The following is a 21527-nucleotide window of genomic DNA, read 5'->3' as shown; positions in this document are numbered from 1 at the left end:
CCTGGATGGAGCGGCTCTGAGCCTCTGGACTTAGACCACTCTGCCTCTGAGCAGGGGAGGCCCTGGTTGGCTCCTAGGAGCTGGCAGGGAGAGGAGCTTCCGTAGTGAGAAGGGAGAGGGCACTGGGACAAAGTGGATGTGAAATGAGGGAGAAAGCTCAAAGCCTTGATGCCTCAGGCTTTAGAAAATCTCCTGAAGTCTGGGGGATGCCCTCCAAGTTAATCACTCCCTTTGCCCAGACTTTATTTTCTCTCTTCTTCTTCTTCTTCTTCTTTTTTTTTTTCCAGAAATTACAGCCCCTACTCTATGGATTAAGCACTTGGTAATCAAGGACTCCAAACTGAACAACACCAATGTAAGAAATTCAGGTAAATAATCCGCCTGGGTTTATATACGTGGCTGATTTGCTTGTGTTTGCCCTATGGTTGCTCCGAGACTGCCTGTTCTGTGCGCTTGGGCAAGTCATTTGACCTGTCTTGTCTTCAACTTATACAGCTGTCAAGCGAGATTAGATGAGTGAATCCCTTCCAATTTTAGCTTTCTTCAATTAGTAGCTCAGGGAATCATCTTTCATGAGGAGCTGATCCTTTTAGCAAAAATCTTTTGACTGTATGTTTTACTATTTTAATTGACTATATGCCATGCGGAAGAATTTGAAAATATGGCCTGGCATGGAGAAGTTGGACTTCAAGCCATAAGAAACTTGGTTCTATGTGTTTTTTAAGGCTCCAAATAGCTGCTTACAGTCATGTCATTTCTGGTCTGATCTGTTGAGGGTCTTGTGAGTGGTCAGTTTTTGGTACTGGCTGAACCACTCGTAGAAAGGTGATAATATTTGGAAGGTGATCAGATTTGTAGGACTCATTCGTAGAGTTCATTTATCATCAATGAAGACCAAAGTCAAAGAAGTTCATCTACCATCAGCGAAGACCGGATGTCCACCAACAGGATAATGTATAAACAAACCCGATCTGTGTCTCTATCGTGGGGAAATCATCCTTCTTTCAGCCTATGACTTTATTGTGAGAAATGCCCCTCTGCATAATTTATGCCTGCATGAATTTGGTGAATTTCGTTTCAGCCATATCATTTTTTCCTTATGGATATCAAGGTCTATAAACAAAAGATCTATCCCTTTGAACTGATGGGCAGAGTTTTACAAGACCATTAGTTAATGAGTGGGCTGTCATTGGCCCCCTTTAGGTTTATCTGTATTGCCAGCTCTGTCCTCAAGGTGGTAGTGGCAGGACTTGATAGTAGGAAGTGAGTTACCCATTGAGGTGAATCCATGCAGCATTGGTTGATTTTCTCTGTGCTGTGGGCTGGTCAGTACTTCTGCATGTGTCTGGTTCCCTGTTTGATAAAAGCTGGAGGTATGGGTGATGGGGTGGGAAGAGGACCACGTGAGTCCCGTGGGCCAGAGTCTTTAACAGAACAGTGCCATGGTTAAAGCAGGGGTGTTGGAATTGGCAAAACCCGTGTTCACTTTTTGGCTCCGACACTTAGCGAGTGACCCAAGCAAGTGAAATAATCCCCGCAGACACTCAGTTCATATCTGGGATCATGATCTTTCCCTCGAAGGACTGTGGGTAAAGGTTGGCTGAGTTGCTGTCTATCTGGTACTTACCCAGTGCCTGGCTAAGTGATAAACAGTAAATGCAAGATGAGCTGAAAGTACATTGTTTATCGTTATCATCATTGTGGTAGGAAAAATGGGAATGCTAACGATACCGCTTACAGTGAGAATTCTTCAAGCAGGAAGGAATTTGTAATTGTCATTGTGAGCAAAAACTTCTTTGTAGAACCTTCTTCCACCTCCCCTCTTGCTGTTAGGCAAATATGGTAAGTCAAAGAGGCATGGTTTTGGTGGCTGGGGTACCTGGAAGTGACATCTGCCAGTGGTCCCCCCATTTCCCGCACCCCTCACCCCCCAGCAGGTCTGCAAAGCCCCAGGGTGAGGCTGTATTCTCGCTGTGTGACCAGGGGGCAGATATGAGGGTCAGTGCCCTCTGAAATTCTACAGCACTGTTTGCCTGGAACACTCACTTGACATTTAGCAGTTGCTTCTAGAAATTACTTCTTTGTCACCTACCAGTGGTTAATTTCTCCACCGAGGCTCTAAACTCTGTGAAGGCAAGGGCTTTGTTGCCTAGTATATTTATTATAGAATCTAGCTCACTCTGTTTCATTACGCTGGGGGAGGACAGAGGAGAAAAGACCTTCCATCATCATCATCATCATCAAAATTGGAATCATCCTGTTAGGTTCTGCACAACTTGACATGTGTTATCTCATTGAAGCTTCACCGCAACCGATGAGATAAGTATTGTTATCACCTCTATCTGACAGATGAAGAGATGGAGGCTGAAAGAGAGGAAGTAGCTTGTCCTGGGTCGGAGCCCGTAAGGCATGGGGCTGGGGAAAAACAATTTATCTTTGCCAATAGAGTGCTTGTGTTCTTGGGCTGTTTTCTCAGAGTGAAGTGAAGTGGTGATGTGAAGCTCCCACTCAGGTTCTTCGGCTTTCCATTCCTTTTTTTTTTTTTTTTTTTTTTTAAGATTTTATTTATTTATTTGACAGAGATAGAGACAGCCAGCGAGAGAGGGAACACAAGCAGGGGGAGTGGGAGAGGAAGAAGCAGGCTCATAGCGGAGGAGCCCGATGCAGGGCTCGATCCCAGAACGCCGGAATCACGCCCTGAGCCGAAGGCAGACGCTTAACCACTGTGCCACCCAGGTGCCCCGGCTTTCCATTCCTACTCGCCCTGTGTAGTTGCCAACTGGGTGTATCGGATCTTATTGAGAAATGGTTTCCAGGCAGATACAACTGCCTGCCTTTTGTTGGCGTGACCCAGCCACCTTCATTTTTTTCCTGGTTGGCCCGTTATGTCTGGAAGGTTAGTGTATAGAACAGGATAGTTGAGGAAGAGCTAAAGCTTCCTTGGGAGAAACTGAGACCAGCAATAATTATCAGAGATCGATACTTAGGCATTTTCTAATAAACTGAGGACTTTCTCCATCATGATCTAGTGGTAATACTGAGTACCTGCTGATCCTTCTGATGGAATTACATGTAAAAGACATGATGTCACAAAGGCATTTAGGCAGGGATTGGCAAATGGCCATCTGCCTGTTCATACAAATAAAATTTTATTGAAATACAGTCACACCCATTTATTTACATATCGTCTATGGCTGGTTTGGAGCTGCAATAGTAGAGTTGAATAGTTGTGACAGAGGCTGTCCGGCCTGCAAAACCTAAGATGTTTACTATCTGACCCCTTACCGAAGGCAGTTTGCTGGGACTGAAATTGAAGCATTTGGATGGGAATGTGTGCATGGGGGTGTGTTTCTCCTGGTTTCTGGCCCCTCTCATAGACCAAGCAGAAGTAAGGGCCATGCCTCCTGAGATATTTCCCGACATGCCCAGGGAAGCCTGCATCATCAGCTCAGGAACTCTGGGCAGCTCACGTGGCCCTGCTCCATCTAACATGAATCTTGGCCAAGCTTCAACATTCTGTTCTGGTGTATGTTCTCACAAATGGGATGCCAGGGAAGCTTCCTGCGGTCTGGCTTTTGTGGGCAGGAGTAAGGAATCATCTGTATATGGAAGTGGTGAACCTCATAATGGCATCAGCATGGGCTTTGGTATCAGACAATCCAATAGACCTGGCTTCCAGTGCCAGCTTCCCGTGAGAGGCTAAGTGACCTTGAGAAAGTTCATTATCTGTGAAACAAAGTTCTTAGTGCCTTGCAGGGCTTTTCTGAGGATTCAACAATGTATATGAAATGCCTAACGCAGAGTAGGTATATCATGAATGATTTAAAAAATAATGGCTACTCTTGATGGAATATCTTTATATCTTGTGCCAAGCACTCTTCACGTTATCTCATTTCGTTTGATGAGAAGTCAGATAGCACTTTAGTGATAACTCATGTCTAGGCAGTTGGCTCTGGTATGGACTGGAGCCTCTGGGTCAAGCCCCCGAGGCAGTTTCCCATTAGAGTTTACCAGGACATCCTGGGTGAGGTGAACTTCAGCCCCCACCCATGGGGAGGGTGAAGGGGGACTCAGAAGCCAGTCTAGGCGAGAGCTCTTCCCACTCTCTTAGAGGCAAGAAGGCCATCCCAGTTCCTTCTACACCCCAAACATCCTTCTTTCACACTCAGACCCTGTGACGCCAGGTTTGTTTTCTGGCCTGGGGACTGTTGATGTTGGAAGGGTTCCACTGGGCAGCCGAAGCTTTGCAATAACATGACACATATGCCTGCAGACTTATCCTGTCTCCTTCTCTCCTCCTGGAGGTGTTGATCCTTGTTTTGAAGGCTTTGTCTTAGGTTCCCCATGGTCAGTGTTGCCTTTTGAGGACTTGGCAGCCTCGGCGTTGGTGGGTTTGCCCCTTTGGACTCCTGTCTCTGATTCTGGTCTCTGTTGCACCAGGAGCTCTCTTGCATTCAGGAAGACGGGTGTACCTGGCCAGCCGACACCCTAGAACTTGACAGCAGCCATCCTCTCACATACGAGTGTTGGCCAGAGACTCTGTTCTGCTTTTAGGACCAAATAAGAACTCTTGCTGAGTTTTTGGGATCAGAGGCTGGCTACCAAGGCATTTCTTAATATAACTAGAGTTTAAAAATCTTTTTAATCATCTACATTTTATAGAAGACAGCAAAGAGATTAAAGAAATGGCGAAAACTAGGCTTTGTCTCATTCTCCGTCCCATGTTCCATGTCCCACTGCTTCTAATTTTACTATGTGCAGACACTCTCCTACAGCTGTGATTTATAAAAGTCTCTCTCTCTCTCTCTCTCTTTTTTTTCCTGTACGACAGAATTCTGTGCTTTCTTGTCTGGGAAAATACTCTCAGGAAATATGGTCGTGTGGGCCTTAACTCCTCTCTTGGAACAGCACAGTGACACTGTCAAGGCACGTAGGCCCTTGCCCTCTGCCCCCGCGTGGCTGGCTACCTCTTGGAGCCATTGGTGGGGTCCTTGGACTTCTCGTCTTCCTTTCCTGTCTCTTTCTTTCCTTTCCTTCCACCTTTCCTCGTTAACTTCTTTCATGATCTGATCTGGGAGTTTGAGAAGGCCCTAGAACCTGGCCCTAGAACCTGGGGTGAAATCCAAAAGGACTTGCTTTTCCTCCCTTGCCTCTTTGCCAGGCAGAGCTTCCTTCCGGGCATCAGTGAATGCGGCAGCTTGTGGGAACTCCGTTTCCCCGAGACAGAGCCGTCAGCAGGGATACAAAGTGGAAATGCATTTCTTGTAAGTTTTGCCATGGAAACAGCCCCGTCTCCTCGCACGTGGGAGCGTTTGCCTAACTCAGCATCCGTGTGGCCGGTAAGCCGTTTGCAGCACCCCTGCTCCCACCTGCTGGCGTCAGAGCCCTGCTCCTCTCGGGGCCCTTGGCTGCATTCGGACTGCTCCTTCCTCACCAGGGAAGCTTCTGCCCGGACAGCTGCTATGACTGGGATGTGGGGTCACTGAGGCAACGGCACCTCCTGGCCGGATCCCCCAGCCCCCAAACCAGCACTCTTGGCCTGCCCAGAAACCGCGGGGTGATGTAATGACCTGAGGCCTGGAAAAATAAACAGCTCTCAGGGAAACCAGCGGTAGCCGTTGTAAGCAAATACCCCACAGCCACCTGGAACCTCGCACATGACGTGATTGGAAGGAAGAATGAGTAATCCGCTAACGTTAGCAGCCGAGGACGGGTCTGGGCTTGCGAGCATTTAAAATATCTGTATAAAAACAAACCCTTGATGTTTATTTCTATAACTGGCCTTCTGGACGCCTGCGCATCTATCTTCTGCAGGTGTCTTGGTCAGTCATGGCTAGGAGAATGGAGCTGGGGACAGGGAAGGGTGGTCATCCCTATGGCTTTCTCTGTAGCAACAAAGGCCTTTCTCAAGTTTTCCCTTTGCAGAGATGAGCCATACACGCATTTGGAGGTCCCAGAGAGCCCAGCCCCACAGTCCATTTTCTCTTTGTTTTAAAATTAACTTTCCCGGGGCGCCTGGGTGGCACAGCGGTTGAGCGTCTGCCTTCGGCTCAGGGCGTGATCCCCGCGTTATGGGATCGAGCCCCACATCAGGCTCCTCTGCTATGAGCCTGCTTCTTCCTCTCCCACTCCCCCTGCTTGTGTTCCCTCTCTCGCTGGCTGTCTCTATGTCTGTTGAATAAATAAAATCTTTAAAAATAAATAAATAAATAAAATAAAATAAAATAAAATTAACTTTCCCAATTGTCTTGCTCCTTCACCGGACCGCATCTGCTTCGGACATCGGGGAGTAGTGGTGGGGCGAGGTGAGGTGAGAGTATGATCAGCCCCTGGGCCTTGCTTGAACAGCAAAGGCTTTTTTTCAGTAGGTGAGTTTGTACGCTTTTTGGTGTTGATAGCAAAACTATGTGTCTTGGCATTTTCTTTTGGCCTCTGCTACTAAAACCTGAAACTAAAGGTCCTGCTGAGGTACTGGAATTGGCTCCTTGCAGTTTGTTAGAAGTCAACTATGGTCTCTGCTCTGAGGATTCTCATTCTGTGTTTATTTGTAAAATGGCTTTGTAAGAATGCAGGGTATATATCTTATAAACACACTCACACAGAAGTGTTTTCGGAGGTGAAGAATGAAGTTATGATACTTTATTTGACAAATTAAAAACTATCTTTTCCATCCCCCCAACCCCCGCCCCGGTATGTTCTCCCTCCTTCCTTCTTGCCTGAATTTTTATTTGCTAGCTCTGGTCCTTAAAGGACAGAGCTTGTCAGACAAGGTCAATGAAGTTACTGGGCAAAACTAGAAAGAAGACAGCTTGCCACTTCTCAGTACTGGTCATTGCAAAACCACGGGGAAGCATTTCACGTTCTTTTTGGTGGAGGGGTCACATGAGCTCACTTCATGGCATGAGGCAGGAGAGATGGAGCCTTTTCTAGAATTTGAGGGGATGTGAGTCAGTGATGCTTTGGGGGAAAAGTTAAAAAAAAAGCGCCTATATGCTATATTGGGACGATCCATCCTCGAAGAAATATCTTCTGTAGAATTTATATCTTGTTTTCCTCCACTCCTCAGTTTCTTCTGTGTGGGAAGGCAGAGGTCAGTGCTTCCAACAATGGCGAACCGTGCCTGGTCATTTTAGGTTCTGCAGAGAGAAATTATTTAGACAGGCTGGTTGGTTTGTAATTTTCCCTTCCACGTCCTCACCCACGACATTTTGTCCCAGCAGCACGCCCTATTTACAGAGCCGACTGCAAACACCCCTGTGAGTAGGTGCCCTCAGCCAGCGTCGGGGATGTGGGACGGGCCTGGTGACTTTTGTTCTGAAGATGGGGCCTCTGAGCCTCAGCGAGACTCCAAGGGGTCGAGAGGCACAGAGGAGAACCTGAAACCAACCGCCTTGCCCCTCACTTAACCCCTTCCTGGTGCTTGGGTTCCGGGACGTGAAAGGTGGAGTTTGGGATGGGAGAGGCGGAGTTTGGATCAGGACCCTGAGTTGTGGGGGAGCACGCCCGATGCTGCATAATTGTAAGGATGTAGGCCTCGAGAGCCTATCATCTAGTACCAACACTTCGTTTTCAATGATAGAAAAGAGCCCAGGCTAGTCAAGGGCCTTGTCCAGGGTCCCAGGCCCATCAACAACTGCTATGTGCCAAGGCCTCTACCTGGTGCGAAGGGGAAGAAATGCAAGGAATGTCTAAGGAAGGAGCTGGCTGTTGAACCCCGGTGTGCCAAAGGAAGGGGGCAGAGGTGACGTCCACTCCAGTGCAGAGAAATGTTCTATCACCGATCTTGTTTTGAGTTGCCGGCACGGTGATCATAGAAAGTAGACTGATTCTTTTTTTTTTTTTTTTTGATGTAAAGTTCGATGATTCATTAGTTGCATATAACACCCAGTGCACCATGCAATACGTGCCCTCCTTACTACCCATCACCAGCCTGATTCTTAGTCACATTATTATTTGTTCAGTTTGCCTACAGGCACCGTGCCTCTGTATCGCCTGCACTGGGAGCAGACTGAGCCCGCTACCCACCCTTGAGTCATCCCTGCAGTCCAACCGAGGAGACTAGCTATCCGCGGGGATGGGTCAGGAAGCCCAGGTTCATGCCACAGTTGCTGAGGACACTGCTACCTTAGACCCACTAAGACCTTAGACCATTTATCAACTGACTCTGGGGCCAGGTTGAATGCTTCACCGCTAGTTCTTCATTTTAATCCTCCAGGGACGCTATGGGGTGTGTGCTATCATTACCCTGCTTTTACAGGTAAGGAGCCTGGGACTTAAGGAGCTGAAGGAAACTGCCAAGGTCACAGAGCTAACGCATGGTAGAGGCTGATCCGTCTGACCCCAAAGCCCATGCTCTTGGCCACCATGCTGTATGGCCTCTACTCCAGCTGTTGTTGACTTCCATGGAACAGCCACAGAGCCTTCCCTGTGCCAGGCCCTGAGGCGGAGTGTGCCAGAGTGGGAGTGCTAGGCCCTTACTCTTGCTTTCAGCCTTGCCAACAAAGCCCAGGTGTCCGCACGCCACCCCCACTCCTGCGCCTCTGACTGCCCCGAGTTCCCTCTGGCATTTGGGAACAGCCGTCCCACTGAGCCTTGCTGCCGTCCTCACCTATTCTGGGCCAGGGGTGAGAGCGTCTCTTGGCCAGTTAGTGCATCAGAAGGGGTAACCTCCTCCAGAGGCCAGCCTCCTCCAGTGGTCTAGTCCCTCTGTAGGTTAAGACTGGGTGATGGTATAATTTTCACTTCATTTAGCTGCCCACCCACTGGGGGAGAGGGCCTTTCGATTAAAGAGCTGGGAGAGCCCATCCCCGTGGAAGAGGTGACTGTTGTAAATTGGTGCATATTCTGTTTCTGTTCTCCCCACCCCCACCTCTGCCTGCTACGCACCTGAGCACGGTTTCAGGGGTTGACTCCATTCTGTTTGTCCGTGAGGCTGTTTCTTCTCCGACCCGGCAGGGCCTCTCTTCTGGGCCTTTCCTTTTCTAGGCCTGTTGTCTGTCCTCAGATCTGAAGGGAGCTCTGAGCAACGGTTCTGTGCATTCCCCTCGTCTCTCGGGGGCTCTCGCAGTCCCTAGATGACTCCGGCTCGGGAATCGGCGATGGCCGAGGGGCAGCTCCCCTCTGGGTGTGACGGAGGGCCCATGGTGGCAGGGCAGAGCCAGGCCAGCACATGGTGCTTGGAAAAATGGTCCTCCGGGGGCCACTTGGCCCCTCCTGTGAAAAAGTGCAAAGTCCACAAGTAAGAAAAATAACCTCTTCACATAGTTGGCTTGAAACCATAGGTGCTAAAACCCTGTGTGGCTAAGTAAACAAAGGGCCTGCTCGGCGACGTTTCATAAATCACTGCTGAACATCGTGGGCTCCAGCAGCACGGCCTCCCCTGGAGACCACCTCTCTGGCCCTTCAAAACCAGGAAAGTCCCTGCCTTCGGGCCTGGTCCTACCTGTCCCTCCTCTTGTGTCTGCGGTCCCCTCCGCGGCCAGAGTCTCCGTTCCGAGCCCGCGGCGGGTATAGACGACTGCCACCCTCACAAGCTGATTCAGGGGACCCGGAGGCCCCGGGCCGCGGGAGTTCTTCTGCCGCTGGAATTTCAAGTTGTGATTTCGGAAAGGTTGTTTTTAAACACATGGGTTGTTATTTTGGGTATCATTCAGCATTGCATTCATTTTTGATAAGAGGCTAGGTAGGCGTGTGGTATTGGAAGGGGTTTCAGGCTAATTGTGGGCGACACAACGCTAGTGTTTTCCTTAATGTTCTTGGCCTGGTGGACGATTCCTTTTGCAGCGAAACATAAATAAGCTTCTCTCGCTTTCCAGGCGGGTCACCTTTTACTGATTTTTTTCCCCTAAGAAAATCCAGTGCTTGATAGTCTGAGGGTGGAGTGTAGCATTTTCCAGGATGAGTCAAGGGGATAGATATTCTTTTCTCAGCCGCTGTGGTCTCAGCCCCACGGTTGGGCATTTACTCAGCGGTGGGTGGCCCCGTGTCTGAAATGTCAGGCTAGAACAGAATTCTGCGGCTGGAGATGGCACATAGCAGGGATTCAAGCAATAGAGGGGTTCTTGGACTAAATACTCTTTCTGTATCCTTTAAATAGAGACTCCATGGTTCTGCTATGAATAAGGAGCCAGGGGCCAGGGGTGGGAGCTGGGGAGGAAGAAGAAGGGTGCCGTAGAGTCCTCGTTCTTGGGAACCTACTGTCCAGACAAGGCGCAGTCCCAAGGGTGAGGGCTCCTCGAGGGGAGCAGATTCTCAGTCCTAAACTCAGTAGAGGGAGACTTCGCTATAGGTTGGGGCCCTCAGGGAAAGCTCCAGGGACAGAGGAAGGCCTGAAGTGAGGCTAGGTTATCTCAGGGCTAGTTCTTTCTTCTTATGGTGTCTTACAGAACTTTTGTGACCTCTCCAGAGGCTGACATGGTGCCAGCCCATGCCCAGTAGCAGATTGTCTGAGAAATTGTGTCCACCAAGGCCCCTGGCCGCCTCTGCATCCTGTGAGCCCTAATCTCGTGGGTCACTCAGGATCCCGTGTCATGTCTGAGACTCCAGGGGCACCCTCCTCTCTCAGCCCACTGTCCTCCATTCTATCAGCTTCCTGCTTCCTTTTCTGTCATAGAAGCAACTCTCAGTCAGGATGGCCTTAGCAGCTGCCCCTAGTTACTAACTGTACCTCCAATGGGAGGAGAGCTTCTAGTTCTTTCTCCAGGAATGTTGCATCATTCATCAAGGAACCTTCCCAGTGCACGTTTCTATGGCCCATGACGCCTCTTGGTTCTTCTGTGTATGATTTTCTGTAAGACTGGGGTTTTTTTCTTGCTCTCATTTTTCATCCGGACCTTGTGATGGTTCATTTCATGTGTGAACTTGGCTAGGCTACGGTGCCCAGTTTCTACACCAGTCGACTAGTTTCTACACTAGTCTAGATATTGCTGCAAAGGTATTTTTTACATGAGATTAACATTTGCAATCAGTTGACCTTAAGTAAAGCAGATGACCCTCCATAACATGGGTGGGCATTGTCCAAATCAGTTGAAGGCCTTCAAAGCAAAAACCGAGATTTCCTGAAGGAGGAATTCTGCCTCCAGGCTGTAACATAGAAATCCTGCCTGAGTTCCCAGCCTGCTGGCCTGACCTATTGATTTTGGACTCAAGATTGCACCATTACTCCTACTTGAATTTCTAGCCTGCCAGCCTGCCCAGCAAATTTCACACTTGCCGGCCCCGTGATCATGTGAGCCAATTCCTTAAAATAAATACCTCTTTCTCTCTCTATTGATATATATATATGCAATATTCTCCAGGAATATATATTCATATTCATTTTTATATATGTGAATATATTTATATGAATAGAGAGATTGAGATCTAGATATAGACAGATCTAGGGGTCTGGGTATAGATGTAGAGGTAGTCTTTTATTGGTTCTGTCACTCTGGAGAACCCTGATTGCTACTGACCTGCTCTGACTGCTGCCTTCCCCCCTCCACTGCCTCCATCATCATGAGGCTCCCCTGCTCTTTCTCCGCAGAGTTCACAGTGTGACTGGCCCACAGATACCTGCTGACTCGAGTCAGCCAGTGTCTCAGGTTTTCTCTCCATTCCGTCTTCTAGCAGCTCTCCTTTTGGAAGGCAGCAACCAGAAAGAAAGACCAGCCCAAGGACCTGAAACTCGAATCTTCTAATGTTTATGTTTGTTGGCCATTTTTGTTTAAAAAAGAAAAAAGTAAAGAAGAAAAAAAGAGAAAAAAATGGTAAAGGAGAAAAAGTTCCCAGGACAAAAGGATAAACTCTGGGCTAAAATCAGGACTGGGGATTAGCCGAGGATTTAGGTTGACCACGCTCTCCTTTGCTCCTAATTACCACGAGGAATGGAGAGGCATGGAGGCAGGGGCTCGCCATAGCAGACAGAGCTGTTCTCCATGCTTATCCTGTCTTGGCCGGACACATGAGAACCCATGCCCTGGGCCCGCAGACAGGGTTTAGGTTTGTCTGGTTCAGCCATGTCTTTCCCTCCCCTGACCCCCTCACCACTGTTCCCGCCCCGTTTCAGGCCTGCTTTGCTCTGGTGTTAGAGGAAGTGACGGCAGAGAGGGCTGTGTTTTCTGGTGGCAGGGGCTGGCCTGTGTCCTCATTTCTTCCACAGGACACTATTCTGTTGTATTTCTTCTCTCAGGCAGCCAGAGGTTTGTCAGTGAAATTCAAAGCCCCCATTGCCAGGTGAGGAGTGACCTGGCTCCCGCCTCTCTTTCGTACCATCCTGGCATTGGGGTGTGGGGTGGGGCACGTGAGTGTGTGAGAGTGTGTGGTCATGTATCCGCACACCCCCTGGACAGCCCTGACTGCTCCCCTCTCTGCTGCGGCTTAGGCCTGTCAAGTGTTGCAGATGGACCTGGCCCTTCTCATGGACATCAGGCCAGACCTTCTGATGTTGTCATCCTGCTCTGAAGTTTCTGAAACAGAGACTGAGTGTTCTAAAGCAGTGAGCGTCTCCTTCTGGGCAGCTCCCTCTCCGAAACAAGGGTCAGGAAGAGACCCTTGAAGTAGACCCCTTGTCTTATGTTAGTGCACGGTGACTTCTTGGTACCTGGAGAATGGATAGTTGTGAATTTTAAGGTTTCATTTGGGAGGTGAACCCAGAAGGGCAGAGGGTGACAGCGGCCCTAAGGATGGGGCTGGCTTCTGGGTCCTCAGATACGGAATGAGTTTATGCCCCTTGGGACATTCTGATTTGTATTTGCAGGACTTCTGGAGAAGGACTGAAGGAATAATCAATTGATTGATCTATTATTGATCCATTGATTGAAGGGTGTGAGAGGGTTACCAAAGTCCTTCCACAGGCGGTAAATTGGTAAATACGGAGTTGAGCAAGTTGAGGTGTTTCACATTCTATTGCTATGTAACAAACCACCCCAAAACTTAACGGCTGACAACAAAAATAATTCATCCTTTCTCATTTTTCTGTGGATTGGCTGGGCGTTTCCTTGCCTGGTTCCGTCTGAACTCACTCCTGGCTCGTCCAGCTGGAGGGCCCATGGGGCAGGAGTGGCCAAGATGCCCAAGGTCGCACCTCCGGCAGTTGGTGCTGGCTGTGGACTGAGCGACTGCTGTTTTCTTCTGTGTGCCTGGCATCTTCCAGTAGGCTGGCCTGGCTTCCTTCTGTGCTGCTCTCAGGGCAGCTTCTAAGAAGGTGAAAGGTGAGGCTGCAAGGCCCCTAAAGGTCTAGGCCTGGAAGTGACACTGTAACCCCTGTCTGCCCTTTGCAGTGGTCAAAGCAAGTCGGTGGAGGGATCTGCACAAGGGCATGGATACGGGGAATGCAATTCACTGGAGCTGCTTTCTAACTATTTGCCACACCAAGGAAAAGAAGAATTAGGATTAGACTAAAAATCAGACTAGCATCTGGCAGTGAGAGATAGTATGGAAGAGGGGTGGGGAGCCTAGCCCGGAGCAGACTCCCGGGGCTGGAACCCCCACTCTGCTACTCCCTAGTTGTATGACCTTGAGGAAACCATGCAGCCAGCCTGTGTTCCTGGGTCCTTCTCTGCTCAGTGAGGGTAATAATAGCATCTATCTCGAGGCGTGGGATGAGCTTGAAGTGAGTTAATACAAGTCAAGTGCCTGGTACCAAGCTTGGCCCACGGTAAGCACTTCAATCGATGTGAGCTATTCGTATTCATTGTGTGTTCTCTAATGACAGGTGAGTGACAAACTGGGCTTTAAGTTTTCAGTTCCAAAGCAAAGAGGCAAAAATACTCGGGTATGAGATGTATTGTGGTGGTGTGTTTAGGCTGAGAAAAATCGTTGGTTCAGAAGAAGCTATGCTGTGTTTGTGGGCAAGTACGTGCATTTACACACTTGGTTTTGAGTGTGGCACATTTGGGGAGTCTGCACAGTGACCGACCAGGAAGAGCTTCACGCTAAAAATAAATGTGTTTTTCTCCCAGAGCAAACGATTCGAAGCAGTAACCTGTGTCTCAAAGTTTGCCAGACAGGCTCGACTGTCAGAAGCCCTTAACTGGGGTCTCAGCTCTCTTCTCTCTGGCTAAGTGCACTTGGGAAAACTCACGAACCCTTCCAAAGCTCAGCGTCTTTGTCTACAAAATGGGCCTAGTAACAGTGTCCCCGCCAGAGAGACAGAGAGATTCAGCAAGCAGAGCCCTTTGTCTGGCACATACTCAGTGAATATTTGCTTTGACTATTACTAGTATAAAGATGGTCTTAAGGGAGATCCTCTCTCTGTTGGAAGGTAAATTCTCTGGGAATTATTCACAAATGGTTCGTGATACTATTATAAACTTCTATCTCTTTCTTAGAGGGGCTTCTGGAACTTTGAGGGCCTGTCCTAAAGTAATAAGGAAACACGCAAACAAGCCATAACCCTACACTTAGCCTTCTCTCTAATTCCACACCAGCCCCCATTTTTCCAAATGAGCAAGCTTTATCACTCGTGTGGTTTTTACTCTCCATCGAGCTCCGTGCCGTCTCTGTGGAACCTGGCTGCACACAGTTCCGAGCAGCCTTCAAGGACTTCCAGAAGTCTGTCCACAGCCCCCAAACCACGGGTTGCTGCCTTCTCTTAGATGGCTGCCCTCCACATTTCTGCAGTTTCGGGATCCCCAACGGTGTGAAGTCAGGTTATCGTTCCCCCTGCCCCTGGGGAAGCTCCCCCCACTCTCTGTGCCTCTGGCTTTCAGGCTGATTTATGGCTTTAGAATGTTGGCCTGGAGGATCTTAATTCAAAGCCTCTGTCAGAGGTGCTTCCACGAACGGGGTGCCAGTAAAAAGCTGTTTTCCTTTGGTTTCGCTCCTCTGTCGCCTTTCTCAGGGCATGAAATATGAGGTCGGGAAATAAGGTAACCAAATTGGGATTGGGGGAGCTATTGAAAAACTCTTGCGTCATCCCTGGAAGGGGCCGTAGCTCCGTCCCAGCCAGGGGCCCACGTCAAGATTCTGGGTCTTCAAGCCGGCTTCATGTCTATGATAAGCCCCTCAGTGTCTGTCTCTTACTCAAGCCGCCTCTAGAGGCTCTGCCGGTGGTTGTTCTAATCGGGTTCAGAATCCCTAGTCTCAAGTCTGCCAACTGTTGTAAACTCCTGTTCCTCTAGCCAAGGAGATTGTTTAGTTTTCCTGTATTTACATGATAAAAACAGTTTTTTTTTTCATTTTCCAAATTCAAAGTTATATTTTCATAGTGGATGTGTTCCGCGTACCTGCCTCCTCACCCTGAGATATTTTTATGCCCCTAAGGAAACAGTCCCCTCCCCGGCAAGGAGAATCACTGGGCTGTTGCTTTTCAACGTCTTTCCTGGGAGTGAGACCAGGAGTCTTGGCCCTGTCGCGTGGCTTTTCCCTAAGAGCGTCAGGCTGCGTCGCCGCGCTGTGCACACCTGCTTGGCTGGGGCATCTGTACTTCCCATTGGTGGGTCATTGCTGGGGCTGTCGTTTCAGAGGTTTGGCTCCTTTAGAGCTGAGTTGCTGTTATTTTGACCGTTTGTGCTAATCAGTGAGTAGCATGAGTGTGCAGGTTGCTGATACCGACGTGCCGGCTCAAAGAATGGTATTTTTATAACACATTGTTAAAATTTCCTGGGATGCCCAAGACTATTCCTGTCATCTTCAAGAGGAAAGTTGTGCAATCATGTTCGTGAAAGAAATAAAGATATAATAAAGTAAAGAAATAGACCAAAGAACGTAATAGTGCAAGTTTATGATGTGGTCCCTTTTATTGTAAAAAAACCCACAAAACCGGGGCGCCTGGGTGGCCCAGTCATTGAGCGTCTGCCTTCGGCTCAGGGCGTGGTCCCAGGGTCCTGGGATCGAGCCCCGCATCGGGCTCCCTGCTGGGAGCCTGCTTCTTCCTCTCCCACTGCCCCCGCTATGTTCCCTCTCTCGCTGGCTGTCTCTATCTGTCGAGTAAATAAATAAAATCTTTAAGAAAAAAACTGTTAAAAAAAACCCCACCAATCCCACCCAGTACATATGTGCATGTGTATTTTCATGTTGGGTGTGCAAAAGGAAAGGTCTGGGGAAGGCAGTGTTTAACTTCGGCAGGATTATCGGTTTTTCGGAATTTTCTTTATACCAAGAAAAGAAACCCAATGCTGTTTATTTTTAATAACAAAAAGACAAACGAAAACACAGCAACAGCCACCAAACAGGAAAGGGAAATCAGGCAGGTAGACCGTTGGGTGGAATTTTCAGGTCAGGGGCCTTGTGGGGCTGAGGCCCCCGAGTTGGCCAGGCCTGGCACGGGCACTGCACACAGCCTGGGCCTGGCTCGGGGAAACCAGGTTTGGCTGTTCAGACGTGTTCACGTGTTGCCCGCCGCTGCTGAGCGCAGACACTTTCCTGTGGGCATCTCTCTCTCCCACTGGATAGAGCAGCGTTGTGTCAGTGGCTCAGGCCTGTCAAGCCTACTTTGCCCAGCCCCGTCGGAGCCTGGGAAGGAGTGGGGTTCGGCTCCGTTTCTGCTCCTCTTGGGCGCTGGGCATTGCTCCCCCGAGGCTGGCAGCCATGGCTCTGTCGTGCCGTGTCTGGGCTTGGGAGAGTGTCCGCACACACAGGCCTTCCTGCGTCAGCCTGTCAGCTCTCAGGGGTCAGGCTCCTGCATCTCCACCTCTCCCAGAGCCTGGAGACCGTGCACCAGCAGGAACACTCTGCAAACAGCCAGGAAATTCCACCCCCAGGGCAAACTGCCCTTCAGATAAGGAGCGGCTCTGCAGCCCCCGGCTGCTTGTACTGGTGTGAATGCTAATGAACCCTGGCCGCCCAGAGGCTGCAGGGAGCTTCTGGGCCAGCAGCCCCCCACCCCCACCGTGGGCCTGTGTGAGAGCCACAGCCCTCCGTGGTGATTCACCAGCCAGCCGTTGCTTGGGACTGGGCCGGATCCTTGCTCAGAAAGCAGCAATGATAAGCCACGAGAGTGAGAGTCACCCCAGGCTGCCTCTTCTCTTGCAGAGAAAGTCCATTCGTGTGACCAGGAGAGGCAGAGTGCCCTGGAAGAGGCCAGGCAGAATCCCCGGGAGGGCATTGTCATCCCGGAGTGTGCCCCCGGGGGGCTCTACAAGCCTGTGCAATGCCACCAGTCCACTGGCTACTGCTGGTGTGTGCTGGTGGATACGGGGCGCCCGCTGCCCGGGACCTCCACGCGGTAAGCCCTCCCAACCGTCCTCTCCCCCCTTCCCCGAGCCTGTGCAGTCCCTGAGATGGACCCTGGGGCAGGAGCGGCAGCTTCCTGTTAGGCTAGCCTCACATTTCCCTGCTTGCTTGGCCCTGTGGGAGTCAAGGCACTAGGAGAACATTTCTGCTCAGGGGCAGATAAGGCTCTGGTAGAAAAGACCTGGATCCTGGGTTCCGGTCACAGTTCTGTCCCTTCCTAGCTGGGTGACCTTGGAAAAGTAGGTGGCCCCTCGGAACCTCACTTCACTGGCAGAGAGGTTAAGGCCCTACCAGAGTCCGTAGGTTCTCTGGATCCCAGAGGTCCTGCGTGCAGACAGAAGGTGAGATCGCTCTTGGAGTGATGACAGTGACGTGCCCGAACATGTCTTAGTGGGAACATTGCTACCAGGATCGCCGGGCAGCTGCTGGACAGCACAGGAGATATCTTGCTGCCCGTCCCAGGAGTTTGAGGCTTCTTGGCAACAGGTGGTTGCTGCGAGCAGTGGCTCCAGTGGGCTCAGTTCCCGGCCCCTCCTCACCACCCCCGTGTCTCTCTTCCCAGCTACGTGATGCCCAGTTGTGAGAGCGACGCCAGGGCCAAGAGTGTGGAGGTGGATGACCCCTTCAAGGACAGAGAGCTGCCAGGTGGGAGACAAGGCTGCCCCTTGGTGATGCTCTCATCTCTTCCTGTTCTTCCACATCCCGTCGTGTGGAAACAGCTCGGTCCTCTGCTCAGCTGGGCTCTGCTTCCCCTTCTGCAGGATGGGGGGTAGGGGTGGGCGGGCGGGGCCTCACAGGAGCCCTGGGAGCTGAGTCTAGGCTGGGATTTGTCCCTAATTACTCCTGTGCTGCCCTTGAGCATATCGTTTCTCCTCCTTGCTCTTAGCTTTTATCTTCAAAATGTAGTCAACAGGTTAAAATCGTGTCCTTGCAATCCTGCAATCCTTTGTCCGGCCTGGGCTGATTGGAACCGTGTTCCGGGGCTGAGAGGATAGCTTTCAGGGGGGGGGCTGTCCTGAGGGGGCATGGGCAGCATCCGCGGCCAGTCCTGAGCGATGCATTCACCAGCATCCCGGTGGCACAGGACTCTTACTGGGATGTGACGCAAGACACGCGGGCAGGGGGCCCCCCAACTGGCCGCTGTGATGGGTTTCTCTTACTTATAGTCGGCTCTGCCAGAGAGTGACAACAAGGGTACTAAATATTGGTGGCTTGGAACACGGTAGTCTTTAGCAAGGACAAGCTGGGATCAGTGCTGAGGGGAGCTGGGCCATCTTCCTGCTCCCCATCAGGGCTCCACCCTGAGCGCTGAAAGCAGAGGGTCCTTCCTGAAAGTCCGGTTGTAAAAACCACCCTGTCCCGAGATTGGAGTCGTAGAGGCCAGGGGACCTCCCTCCGGTCATCCCCTCAACAACCGTGAGCTGAGCTTCTGCGATGTGCCGGGCGCTGATCAAGTGATCAGAATTACATGGGGTCCCCAGAGCCGAGGAAACGGAGAATGTACAAATAAATGAATCCAAGCCGGTATACAGAGCCATGACAGGTACCGTGAAGGGAAAGAGCAGGCAGCCATGAGAAGGGCAGGGAGAATCTGCTTCAGGGCCCCCGGCTTCTCGGAGAAGGTGACTTTTCACCACAGACCTGCAGCGTTTGTGGAGGGAAGAGTTTTGCCGCAGAGAGGAGGGTTGTGGTAACGGGGGTCAAAGGTGCAGTTGGGGCTGGTAGTCACGAATTTACAGGGACACCCCCCCCCCCGGCTGTTCACACTAGCAGTACTAGTGCATGGGGGAGAGACTTGGGGTTTTGCTGGAACAGTGCAATGGAGCAAACGAGAAACAAAGGGAGGGAGGTTTTATCACCATCATCTAAGCTGCATGAGAAGAGAAGTGAAGAAAGAAGACGGTTCTGGGAGAGAGAAACGGGTAGGGCGACTTGAGTCAACACTGACTGCTGGGGGGGGGGCTCTGTCCCTTGTGCCCCCTCAGCACCTGCTCCCGGGAGAGCAGTGTTCGTCTCACTGCAGCATGACCATCGGGTCAGACTCTCCCAGAGTTCCCAGTAGACTACGAACTTGGGAGGAGAGGGACCCTGTGTACCGGATCTCTAACATTTGACACAGTGCCTCAGTTGATACTCGGCAAAAATTCGTGCAATGGAAGGAAAGTGAAAGCATTATTTTCTCTTTGTTGTGACGGTCCCTTGTGGGCTGTGGGTAGAGGAACTGCGGGGGTTTATGAGACTCATCTGAACAATAAACAGTTCTCAGAGTGGATTTGGCTGGACAGGAATGACTTGGAGAGGTTTGGGAAATGGTGGCAGCTGAAGAAGCTGTTTACTTGATGACTTACCTGACAGCTGCCTTTAACTCTCACTCTGTCTTTCAGGCTGTCCAGAAGGGAAGAAGATGGAATTTATCACCAGCCTCCTCGATGCCCTCACCACTGACATGGTGCAGGCCATTAACTCAGCAGCGCCTACTGGAGGTGGGAGGTGAGAATGTGAGCAGGACTCAGGCCCAGTGGGGGATGTGGGTCCCTGACTTTTCAGAAGCTTCAGGAGGCCGGGAGAGCAGGGAGGGGTTAGGCAGAACAAGGGCCGGTCCCACCTTCTGCCCAAAATCTTCTCATCCTCTCTCCCTGCTCTTTGGGGATTGCTTGTCTCTACCTTTTAGTTACCTGATTACAGGCAAATTCAGGGTGTCTGGAGACTTCCAGCACCTTAGTCTCAGGAGTGGATGCACGGGGGTGAGAGTCCTTGGTCGCAGGAAGGAGGAGGGGTATGTAATGGGAGCAGAGAGGGAGGACAGGAGCACTTGGTGATTTTCTTCTCTTCTGGGAAGGGAGGAATCATGTGCCTTTTTGGCTTCCTGAAAATCCCAAGGGCTCCGGCAGTGGGATTGGACATTGCCATATCCAAATCCGGCTTAGTTCAGGAGCTGGTATGCAGCCTGAGGCAGTCCTGACATGAGGCTGAAATGCACGCCCGCACCGTGACCAGCATCCCAGCACTCACGAGCCAGGCCCATTAGGTCAGTGGTTGGAGCACGAATTCTTCCATCCATCCATCCAGCCACCCACCCGTCTATGCATTCGGCACCTGGTAAACAGACACAGCACGCCAAGCACTGGTCTAAGGACTGGGAATGCAGGGAGGGGAGGCCTATTCGTGTCTTCAAAGTCTGCCACTTAGTGGGCACCCTAGGCTGTGGGCAGATACTTGCAAATCTTGTGTGAAGTGCTAGAAATGAGGTGGAAGAACAGAGAAGATTTGCCAACTCAGTCTGGAGGAATCCGATAGGCTTCCTGGAGGAGGTGACAGCTGGGCTGAATTTTGAAGGACGGGTAGGATTTAGCCAGTGAAAGAGGGAGAGTCATCCCAGGAAAAGGGAAAGAATACTGTGGCTCCAAGGAAGGATACATCCATAGTCCAGGATGGCTGGGCTGGGGAGGACGACGGGGTGACGAGGAGAGGAGAGTGGCAACAGATGAGACAGAAGGGACAAAGGGGAAGCCAGAGGGGAGGCACAACAGGGTGTGTGTGTGTGTGTGTGTGTGTGTGTGTAGGGGGTTCGGGCTCCTACAGCAGTGGAGGAAGTACCCAGGCTCCACAGGGTTGGGCAGCCTGCCTCTGGGCTCCGAGGCTCCCAAGGAGGGGGCCCTAGTCCCAACACATCTGCCCGGAGCCAGAGCTGCCGTCAGCAAGGCACGGTGACAGGTCCAGGCTCCCAGGCCTGTAAAGGGCCTGGTGTGGCCGCCTGGCTGGCGAGCGGCACAACCACAGGGTGAGCATCCAGCGTAGGGGGCAGGGCTGTCAGTGGTGCGGCGTCCTGAGGCCGATGAGGGCGGCTGTCCAGAAACCCCAAGTTAGGTCCCTTCCAAGTGAGTGCCCAGCTTGCCTCCTCCTGGGTGCCACTCTCGGGGTCCGGTGCGCTGACTCTCGGCCGCCCCACGGGCCTGTGCGCTCTCGGGCTGGTTTCTGGCTTTGCACACCCCGTGGATGGGATCAGGCCTCCCAGGAGGAGCACAGCGCTATGTCTGAGAAGATGGAGACGGGGCTGACGGGCTGGCCGGCGGGAGCTGCTTGGAGGCAGCGGAAGGCGCTCCGACCTCAGCCCTGGGCCTCTGCAGGAGAGAGGACCGTGTCCACACCTCCGAGAAGAAGGGGGGGGGATGGTGAAAGCTTATTCAGTATTCCATGCCTTTGTTATGTATGCTTGGAATACCTGTTGTTTCATGCAAAAATGAGGATGAGATAGTTGTGTTTATTAGAAGAGAGTGGAAAAAGTACCCAGGAGGGGGCATGGGCTTCAAAATTCCAGGTCTGGGAAGATTAAAAAAATATTCTTTCCTAAACATGTTTTTCATTTTAAGCTC

At 51.0% G+C, this 21527-nt stretch overlaps 1 protein-coding gene across 3 annotated transcripts in view; it reads left to right on the top strand.

Moving 5' to 3' along the window:
- Positions 1-21527, top strand: part of SMOC1 (SPARC related modular calcium binding 1) — a 151242-nt gene that overhangs the window by 116290 nt on the left and 13425 nt on the right. For all 3 annotated transcript variants that reach the window (XM_040641718.1, XM_040641717.1, XM_040641720.1), the window contains exons 7-10: positions 288-368; positions 16954-17146; positions 17717-17799; positions 19539-19644. In XM_040641718.1, the coding sequence (XP_040497652.1) occupies positions 288-368; positions 16954-17146; positions 17717-17799; positions 19539-19644 (463 nt within the window). The remainder of the gene's footprint in view (positions 1-287; positions 369-16953; positions 17147-17716; positions 17800-19538; positions 19645-21527) is intronic.

This window comes from Ursus maritimus, unplaced genomic scaffold (assembly GCF_017311325.1).
Source record: "Ursus maritimus isolate PB19 unplaced genomic scaffold, ASM1731132v1 scaffold_25, whole genome shotgun sequence".
Lineage (NCBI taxonomy): Eukaryota > Metazoa > Chordata > Mammalia > Carnivora > Ursidae > Ursus > Ursus maritimus.
The sequence above is the reverse complement of the archived record's forward strand: the minus strand, read 5'-3'. Positions and strand labels throughout refer to the sequence as shown.